General features: G+C 36.9%; 1 protein-coding gene across 1 annotated transcript; it reads left to right on the top strand.

Annotated features, from left to right (window-relative positions):
- Positions 1-2657: 2657 nt before the first annotated feature.
- RpL22 (Ribosomal protein L22) lies at positions 2658-9893 on the top strand. The gene is made up of 4 exons (XM_068371032.1): positions 2658-2811; positions 8353-8937; positions 9378-9499; positions 9713-9893. Exons 1-4 carry the CDS (start codon positions 2803-2805, stop codon positions 9864-9866), a joined length of 870 nt encoding a protein of 289 aa, XP_068227133.1. The 5' UTR covers positions 2658-2802; the 3' UTR covers positions 9867-9893.
- The last annotated feature ends 727 nt before the right edge of the window (positions 9894-10620 follow it).

Genomic DNA, 10620 nt, shown 5'->3' with positions numbered 1-10620 from the left:
TATACTTCTATGTACAGTATATAAAAAAAGGAGCCTGACTTCACGATCATTGATGATTCAATAACTTTTTTTCCATCATACTGATGGTAGTAATCGAGGAAATTCGAAGCCGAGTTTGTGTGGAATCCTGAAATTGTTTTTCCTCTTTGCACTGGAGATCCAATGGATACTTTACTTACTTTTACTTCGACTTTTAGGGGTTTATTTCTCGCCCTCCATCAGACACTAAGAGTCTGTTCAGGCGGGCCTTGGTGTGTGAAAATAATTTCTTTCCAGTTTATGGTTTGCTCTGTATCTTTTCAGTTATTCGCTAGCATTTGTATTCAGGCTTAATAGTTTTCAGATCACTATTATAACACTTTCCAAAGTGCTTTTCTGGTCCCATACTGCAGAGGAATCCTACTCTCTACAGGACCTCCACAGTCATTTTATCGTGTTCGTTCGAAAGCATTCAAAAATTTCACACGGCAGATTGTTAATCAAAGTAACGGATTAAATCCTCACGGACTGGTTCAGCTTGTCATTATTATTATCATTGTCATAGCTACAACCTTGATATCATACAGTTTTAGAGGTCAAATGGAAAGTACATTTAAAGTGCCAATTCAAATCGACTGGGTGAGATTTGCAGGCCGCAAAAAGTACAATCGAAGACGGATTTTAATTGGTGACCAACTGACCATGGACCTCTCTCTGAAGTAGAAAATATGAAGAACCATGGTGCAAGATTAGATGGGCCTTGGGTCTTTTGGTTGAAACAAGAGAGAAGCTCAGTTCGTTACGCATGTTGCAAAGGATTTTCATAACTCTGATCATCCTTTGCATTCGGATCGTCACATACAGCAATACTAGGTATGAAGTTAATTCTAACAGTCATGCTTTAATTCTCCATCATGAGACTCAATACTGCAAAGTTTGCTAAAAGGTTTACCGCAGCTGTGGCCAAGTTGTGGAATGGTCTTCCCAATCATGTAGTTAAATCTGTGGAACTCCTCAAGTTCAAACTTGCAACGAATATTATAATGTTGAACAGGCTGACACAAGTCTCTTTTTTATAGTTTACTTATGAAAGATTTATTTTAATGTTACAGTTCTTAAAATGTTATCTTAATTGTTCATTACTTCTATTTTAGTTTATCATTTCCTTCCCTCATTGGGTTATTTTTTCCTGTTAGAGCCCTTGGGCTTATAACATCGTATCTTTTCAACAACAACAACAACAATACTTTACTTTTACTTCTAAGGGTTTATTTCTTGCCCTCCGCCAAACACTAAGAGTCTGTTCAGGCGGGCCTTGATGTGTGAAAATAATTTCTTTTCAGTTTATATTTTTCTCTGTGTATCTTTTCAGTATTCGCTAGCCTTTGTATTCAGGCTTAATAGTTTTCTGATCACTATTATAACATTTTCTGAAAAGATAAGTCTTCAGGTTTTTCTTGAAAGCTGCCACATTTTTACTATTCTTGACATCACGTGGAAGGTCGTTGAAGGGTCTCGGTGCAGCATATAAAAAGGCTCTTCCTCCTATTGCACGATTCACACTAATTTCGAATAGTCTATATGGGTCACCAGCATGTCTAACTTACATCAGCGTTATAGTAGCTAGAGGGTAGGGGACCAAGCAATCACGAAGATATTTAGGCTTATCAGTTGTAAGTGCCTTGTAAGTCAACAAACAAATCTTAAATTCAATTCTAGCCTTAATAGGTAGAATTGAATGTGATAATAATAATAATAATAATAATAATAATAATAATAATAATAATAATAATAATAATAATAATAATAATAATAATAATAATAATAATAATAATAATAATAATAATAAAACTTTTTTCCAACTAGGGTTGTAACTTAGCGAACAACAACATTTTACACGATACTATAGACTGATTTGAAATTAATTGATTTTACAATAATACTATTCCATTTAATTCAGAATATTGTATTCTGTATTGATTGTATGTCTTACATTAATAAAAGATTTCAATAATACCCACATCTTGGTTCCTTTTACAACAGGAATAATGTAAGAAAAAAAGTAATAACTTAAGTTACTTTTTAAGTAGATATTTTGAACACGTAACACCGTGAATATATCGTCAATCCCCCACTTCTATTTTTCTCCAATTTTGGTAGTGCCTTTAAGTTTCTTTCTTTCCCTCCCCTGCACAATTCATATTGATTACATTTCTATCAGTCTATTATTTGTTTTGCTAGGATACTTCATTTTATATCTAGTTTTCGCCTCTATTTTTTTTTTTTAATTTCTAAATATAACTTGATATCTTATGGGCTCGTACTGTCTTCGTCCCTCTAATTATATAGTCTTATGTGTTTTTGTTAATGTTACTGGGTTAATGTTATAACTTTTTGTTTATCAGATTCTAAATCTTTATGTATTTGTTCGTTAAACCTTTTATATTTATAATTATTTTGAAACGAATGTTCTATTATTTTTTACGTTGGACTTGCCTTTAATATATTCTACCTTCTAGAATAGTAACGGGTTCTCTTTACAACTAGAAGTGTGTACCCGTTTTGCCTATTAAAAAAACATTATACTGTATAAATATCCTAAAATATGTAAATATAATTTAAAATCAATAACTTTTTATCATTTAATTTTTAAATGATATAGAAAAATCGTGTTAACTTCAACACCGGTAAGAGAAACTATATTCCACGTAACCGTGGGAGGTACTCTCTACCATACGCCCTTCGTTCTTTCGCGGCCTCTCATTCTCTCTCTTTCAGTGTACGTCTTCGGGAACTACAGTCGGTCCGGAGGGCGCAGCAAACATGACGCAAGTAAGTTGATATTATCCACCTTGATATCCTTAATTTATTTATGTATTAATCAACCCTGGTAACGCGAAGAAGCAATGTAGTGCCTAACTTATTTAATAAACGTTGAAATTATCTCGACTTAGGGATTTTATGTTTTGGACTTCGGCGTGAAGTAATTACACGAGCACTTTATCGTTCTTAATCTTAATCATCCATGGCATTACTGTGGCTTAAACTATTTTAATTTAATGATTTACACATAACCACTGGAATAACGCTGTTCTCGTAACCAATTTAGTAACAATTTTCGATGGGCCGCTAATTGAATTCAACTTCTCGAAAATGGGACAATTTTGCCTTATACGTATATAGTTGAAGTATAACCATACTACAGACCTAAAAAAATAGGCCAATTTTGTCATACGTATATTGTCGAAGTATTACCTTATTATAGACCTTATTTCTTCCAGCAAAATTTTTGAGTTATTTTAAATTCTTTTACTCTTATTATTCATTATGTCCAACGATACGTGTCTGCACATTCTCCTCGTTCCTGTGAAATTTTTAATATGTATTATATAAGGAATGATTAAATTTCTCTACATTAATATCCAATCTAATCTGTAGAACATGCGGTCAGTTGGCACGAGGTAAATTTTTTGAATACACTTCTTCTCAAGGACCCATCTGTCTACATTCAAGTTTTTAAACGAACTGTCCCATACTGTATAGAATACCTTTTATGATTTTCAGAATGATTTATTGTTAATTTGTTCCTTTCCTCACTGGCCTATTTTTCCCCATAGGAACCCTTGGTCTTATAGCATCTTGCATTTCCAACTATGGTTGTATATTGGCTAGTAATAATTATGTAGAGACTGAAGAAGTGTATTAAATTTTACCAAATGCAAAAGTGCCTTAATTTTTGTCAGATTTTGTAGGCTGGGGAGTCTTTCGTATAAATATTTACTACAGCACAAGAACCATAATGTGGGAAAGTAGGCAAGAAGGGGGGGGGGGGTTTGTGCTTCCATAGGTTGGTGGGTCACGGGAAAAGTAACACTACACCTTAACCTAACCCAGGAGGCAACTAACTACGTGGTCCGAAGCCTTTCCTACACGTGGAAGTATCTCGTATAAGATTTGCTAAATTATCATGCCTTGGTCGTCTTAGATTAAGGTTTCAAGGCATTTTAGTCTTGCCGCTAATGCTTGCCCAGTGGAGCCGGTGTATATCAGTGGCCAGTTCTTTCCATGTGCCCAAGACATGGACACTTAACTAATCTTACCCAATAGGCGACCTCCCTCCTGCATGCTCCCAACTCCACATTACTGTATTCTTAGCCAGCCTCCTTATGCATACAAGTAACCACTTTCTGTATACACATCGGCCCAATTATATACGTATCACTGTCAAGTCTAGGGGTGGTGGAATTTCATTAGTCACACAACCGTCTTGGTTACACGGCTGAAAGATAAGTGTTAAAACATCGATTTTTTAGCTGCATAGACCTTAGTAGATAACACATTTTTAGTACCCTTTACTACCAGGGGAACTGCGTAATGTAATATTGGGTATTAATTAAGGTATTTTTACAATTAGCTCACTCCATTTACTGTAAAATTATGCAGTCCTGCAGCTCTTTCATGTACGGTAATTGAGGTTCTTTGAATGCTGGGAAAGTAAAAAGTAGCAAGATGTTACAGAACGGGAGTTTGTGTTGGTATATATTCATAATGTATACTAAGTTGAAAATTGAGTAATTACTCAAGTGTCACTATGTGAATTATGTATTTGGAGCTTATATATATGCAGCCAGTTCCTCCCATTTGGATTTAAATTTGACATCAAATAACCTAAATGTTTCCCCCTAACCTACAAGCTGTCTCCTTACCTAAGGGTCCCGTTACCCCCTTCCACTGCCGTATTTTAAGTTAGCGGTAATCATACATGTAGGTGGCTGATATACATACACCCCGTATATTTTAATCTTTGGTAATTACTTTACACTAAATCTTATCCCTCTTTTTGTTTTTACTTAATCATTGAAATGATTTATTGTATGTTTTCATTGCTGGGAAATTGGCAGGCACCCTTAGGCTGTGGTCAGTAGATGTCGTTAGTATAGTAGAACGTAGTCTGGGAAACTTGCATTTCACAAATAGACACTTGAGTAATTACTCCATTTTTTTTTTATTTAGTATATATTTTGAATATATATCTAATGTACGCTGACATCGCAGACTGCTCTTTGGTTGACGATGTCCGTTCCAGGTCGTTTAGTACCTCCTCCACTAACTCCTCCCCTCCCTCCGGGCACAATATATCTTGCTACTTTTTGCTTTCCCAGCATTTAAAGAACCTCCCAAATACTGTACAAGAAGAGAGCTGCAGGACTGCGTTAATTGGAGAGAGTGCTCTTGTAAATACCTGAAAAAATAGCTGTCCAACTTTTGTCCTAGCAAATCACTAGGAGTCCTTCCACCCCATGTTGTATACCAAGTTATTTATTTTAAGCAATATGCAATATATTCATAGCTCTTTGTAGATTTTGTTAACAAATTGTAGATCTTGTTAACAATAAAACTGTAGGGTAGAAGATTGTTGATACATTTAGTAGGACCATGGACTAACGTAACGAAGTGTGTTTAGCGCCTCAGAGCATAAGGGCCTATATAGTTGTAGTGTTTTGATATTGATATACAGAGCTACAACTCATCCCTTTTTATGATTGAATTACAGGTGCATTAGACGAATTGACGTGAAAGTTAGGGCTGCCGGTAATGCATGTACCGAAGCATGGTTGCTTGCCATGACAAACATTGTCATAGTTGAAATATAAAGAAACATTGTGATAGTTAAAATATAAATGAAGTCTACCTAGTATATCTGTATTGGGATTGCATGAATTAATTGCCATGGAGCCTCTGTAGGTTTTGGGGACAGGCCTTTGACCGGCCGAAAATAGAATTACAAAAAGGCTTGTCCCAGCAATCTACATACTAGGACCCCTCTGGTCATGGATGTCGGAAATGTGCGAATAAAAAAATTCAAAATCTGCTTTTTTTCCAACAATCTACATACTACGACCACTCTGGTCATGGATGTCGGAAATGTGCGAGAAAAATAGACAACCCAAAATTCCCCTCCTAACCTGACCTACAAGCCATGTCCTTACCTTCCTTGTGAACTAACCGCCCTGCGACCCCCCAAACACTGTCGCTAATATACAAACCCCACAAACTCAACCTAACCAAACCTAGTAGTTCCCAGGTCACTACCCCTACCCAGGGCAAGCCCCCAGACCCCCTTCGTAAGTCTCCTACACAAAAAAAGCTTAGGGCAGCACTCAAAATCGTTATCCACATGGTCATAATAAAAAAGTACTCGGGCTTACCTTAACATTTTTTTAATTTATATTTTATTTGTATTGCCCGAAGAGCTCTGCTCCAGATGGGCTTGGACAGTTTTTTTGTAAATATTTTGTATGTAAATATGTTTTTGTCCAATAAACATTATTATGATGTCGCAACATCTATTGTACACTTCTCACATGGACCCCTAAAATCCCCTAAGAGGCCTTCTCGAAATAAATAATGAAAGAATTCGGGGTAACTCGAGTAAAATCACGTAGGTGTATACAGTATACCTTAGTCTTAATCGAATCAATTTGATCAAAGTCTTAATCGAATCAATTTGATCAAAGTCTTAATCGAATCAATTTGATCAATATGAGTGATAACTACGAAACACAGTCTACCCATTACGGCGGTTAGAGTTAGAAAGGATAGACTCTAGGTCAATCTCAGGACGTGGGGGGGGTTAAAAATTTGAAATCACGCGGCCAACGAAAGGTTTAGTTCGGTTGCTATGTTTGACACTGGCTTTATCTACCGAAATATCTTAACTAGATGTTGGGTAGCCTAACCTTTGGTTGTATATAAAACAAAATTGTATTCTGCATGAATTTAGGTCGTGTTCCAACGAAATAACAATCTTAACAAGAGGTTAAAAATGAAGATTGTTGGTATTAGCGAAAACAAGTCTGAACATTGATAACTGTTCAAGCTTGCGCCACCAGCTGATAGGCGAACCGAGCGCCGCCAAACTGGTGTTATAGTCAGGCCGGAAACAATGCTTGTGGGAAATTGTACGATAGTGTTGGCCGTGGCTCCAGCGGACAACGCATTGTAACGACTTTTTCCTAACCTAACAATTCATGATAATTATCATAGTATCAAATATCACTATAAATGACGTGTCCCTAAAAACTAAAAAACTTAATGAGGAGATAAATATGTAGATTGATGGGACAAAATTAAATTGTAAAAACTAAAGTTTCTTAGACTGGGATGACACGGGCTCTATCTATCAGGAAAGTTGGAAACTAAGCAGGAGCTACCCGTGACTTGCGTTCGGACCGTGCTGAACTTAAAAAATATCGCTGTGGTAAAGGTAAATTATGATATTCAAAATGATAAAATAACATCATATTATGGTATGTTATCACTGTAAAGAACATCTTCCCTATAATGAAAAACAATTTGGCTAGTAATAAGAAAGATATCGCCCTGTCCCAAAAACTACAGATAGCCCGCCACAATACTCTAAAATTCGTTATTTGGGGTGTATGTATGATAATTGCTAACTTGTAATATGTCAGTGTAAGGGGGTTCGTATGGCCGTAAACCCCCCCCCCCCCCCGCTCCCCAAGTAGGTAAGGACATCATTTTTAATCATAGGAGGAGCTGGCCACTGATGTACATAGGCTCCTATATTTCATAGACCATCTGTTGCACTTTTCTATAATTTTACCTCAATTATGGTGGGCCACTTCTAGTATATGTAAATAACTTGATTTGGGTGCACATGGCCGAGTTGATAAATTGAAAGAAAGTGGCTTTTGAATGGTAAATGTAATCAATTAATGTTGTTCATGCCATAAAACTAAGTGAAAGAAGGGTGGACTTTCGCTCTCGTTAAATTGGCGCCTTCACATCTCTACTGGTCGGGAATGTTACACCGTTGCATCATGCGTGACGTAATTAAATTAAGAAGTACAGAAATAAGATTAGAAAGAGTATCTTGATCAGTAACTTGAAAATAAATCTAACCCGATATAGAAAACGTGAAGGGTGTTGGCTAGCGGCTTGGGAACAACTAGGTTAGATGGGTATTAGGTTTGTGGCCTCTTATTAATCTCAATAGTGTTGAATAATAGTTATTCTGTGGCCTCTTATTAATCTCAATAGTGTTGAATAATAGTTATCTTCTGTTTTCGCATAACCTAAGTCCCAGTTTCCACTTGTCTGAAGGGAAGTGGATTCCAAAACTAGAATGACTAATTTACAGAGGAAGTAAGGGTCAAATTTGGTGAAAATGCGTTATCTACTGCTGTTAAAGGTGTTGTGCCTACTGGAGGAAAGCTGTGTTCTACTGGAATTAGTCTCAAGTTATATAATTTTACCAAAGATCCATGTATTTTACCCTGATCAACAAATTTGTGATTAGCTTGAAATTTTGTTGAATATTAGTACTGATTGAATTTTTTTTTTCCCCAGAGCAAACCAGCAAAGAAGACCACCAAGTCTGGTGGGGCAGAGGGAGGTAAAAAGGCCCCTGCTTCTGCCAATCCTACCAAAAGTGCAGGGTCTGCAAAGGCAGGCAAAGCTGCAGACAAGGGAGCCAAGCCTGCAGCAGCTGGGAAAAAGGCACCTGAGAAGGCCCCTAAAGCACCAGTAGCAGAAAAGGCCCCTAAGGCGCCAGCACCAGAGAAGGCTGCCAAACGCCCAGCAACTGAAAAGCCTGCTGGTGCAGAAAAACCCGCCAAGCGTCCTGCTGGGGAGAAGGGTGACAAAGCAGAAAAGCCAAAGGCCCCTAAGCCCAAAGGAACTGCAGCCGGAAAAGCTAAGGGAGCAGTGGCTAGTAAAGGGGCCAAGGGCAAAGCTGCTGCCAAGGGAGGCAAGCGTTTGACGACCACAAAGGGCGGCAAGGGTGTCGCTGGTGGTAAGGGTGTTAAAGGCCAAGTTTTAAAAGGTGTCCAGGGCAAAACTGGCAGGGTTGCAAAGCGTAAGAAGGCTTCTTTCAAGTTCCATATTGACTGCAGGCAACCAGTTGAGGATGGAATTATGAATGCTGCTGACTTTGTAAGTATCAAGCTAACGTTAATGGAAATTACTTGAAATTAATCTGACAATATATTTGATATGTTTGGGAGTTTGATGTGTAAAATTTTGAGTTAATGGGTAAAATATTTGGGTAAATAAGGTGTAAAATTCGAATTCAACCTTGCATGTTTGTTTGATATAAAACTGCAATTATTACCTTATTAATAATTTTTTAATTTCCAGTTAGGGTCACCTTCCCTAACTAAAAAAACAGTTAGGGTTATCTTCCCTAGCTGAGTACTTGTTACAGTACCACAAGGAAAGAACTTGATGTTTATAAACTATTAGGGTTACCTTCCCTAAGAAAAGTTCTCTTGAATGGAGGCTGTAACCAAGTTGCCCGTCGAGGATTGACGTCCGGACGGTAACTGTGGGGTAACCTACGGTTAAATTTTTTTTTTTTTGCTCGTCTTCCACAGGAAACCTACTTGCTCAGTCACATTAAGATTAATGGGAAGAAAAACAATCTGTCCAATAAGCTAAACCTTGATCGTAATAAGAATAAAATCACCATTAATGCGGAAGTACAGTTTTCAAAGAGGTAAGGTTTTTGTTCCAGATGGCATTTTGAATATATATTGAATATTTATAAATTATGGAAAATTTTAAGTTCAAGAGACTACAAATGATGTTATATCCCTCCCTGAGGTAGCAGTGCTGACACTTTAACCACTCACCTTCCTGATGAAAGTGATAAAAAGCTTGCACAATGAGATTGGTATTAGCCATTGCTAACTAGAATAATTTTTTCCAGATACCTTAAATACCTTACGAAGAAGTACCTCAAAAAGAATAACCTTCGTGATTGGTTGAGAGTTGTCGCACCACCCACCATGAAGGATACGTATGAGCTTCGTTACTTCCAGATCAACAATGACGAGGATGATGATGACGACGGCGACGAGTAAATGGTGCTCAATAAATCGCTGTGAAAATTTTTTGTTTTCTTGACATTGCATTGTTTTTATAACAGGGTTAGGCTGTCAATTCTAATTGAGGTTGCTATAGAAATGAATGCTACTGTACTAAAAAGTTATATTGAGGGGAAATTATTTTGTTAATAGTACAGTAATTGCTAATTTGTTAAATCAACTTTATAGCCTGCGAATAAATACAATGCACATTTTCCGATATGGATGCAAGTTTCTATAAGGTGGTGCCAGAATATTCTAGTCAAGTGGCTGACTGAATTTCATTCTTATTCAATTTCAATCTTGTGTAACCCAAAAATATGATTTGTAATTCATTGCAGTTGCTAAGTGGAAATCAAAGCAAAGTGGACAAATTTACCCTGTAATCAAACTATTTGTTCCTACACAAAACAAGCTTTGTCGTGATTCAACTTGCATTTAGTTCAGTAAGCAAAGCATTAAACTAAATATGGTTTGGATACTTTTAAAACCAAACACCCCTATGTTCCAATGCGGTGAAATACCATTATGAAGGTTAGCTGGAAATGGCCTATTATGTCTATTGATCTGACAGTCTGATGAAGTCTTTACTACTTGGCCTGCCATTATAACGACTGAACCTTCCATGTGTTGTCAGTTTGTTTGTAAAAGGGTTTTTTCTCTAACTGGTGAATACATTGTTTAAAGGTATATGATTTCCAACTGCAAATCAATGAAAGATCTACCTCCTTTTGTTATGCACTGAAAGGCC

This window comes from Palaemon carinicauda, chromosome 3 (genome assembly GCF_036898095.1).
Source record: "Palaemon carinicauda isolate YSFRI2023 chromosome 3, ASM3689809v2, whole genome shotgun sequence".
Lineage (NCBI taxonomy): Eukaryota > Metazoa > Arthropoda > Malacostraca > Decapoda > Palaemonidae > Palaemon > Palaemon carinicauda.
This window is presented reverse-complemented; position numbering and strand designations above follow the sequence as displayed.

What these genes read in the sequence shown, in the direction of transcription:
- RpL22 (XM_068371032.1), top strand. An exon ending in TTATGAATGCTGCTGACTTT is followed by an intron (nt 8,938 to 9,377) that starts GTAAGTATCAAG and finishes CGTCTTCCACAG; the next exon opens with GAAACCTACTTGCTCAGTCA. An exon ending in GAAGTACAGTTTTCAAAGAG is followed by an intron (nt 9,500 to 9,712) that starts GTAAGGTTTTTG and finishes AATTTTTTCCAG; the next exon opens with ATACCTTAAATACCTTACGA.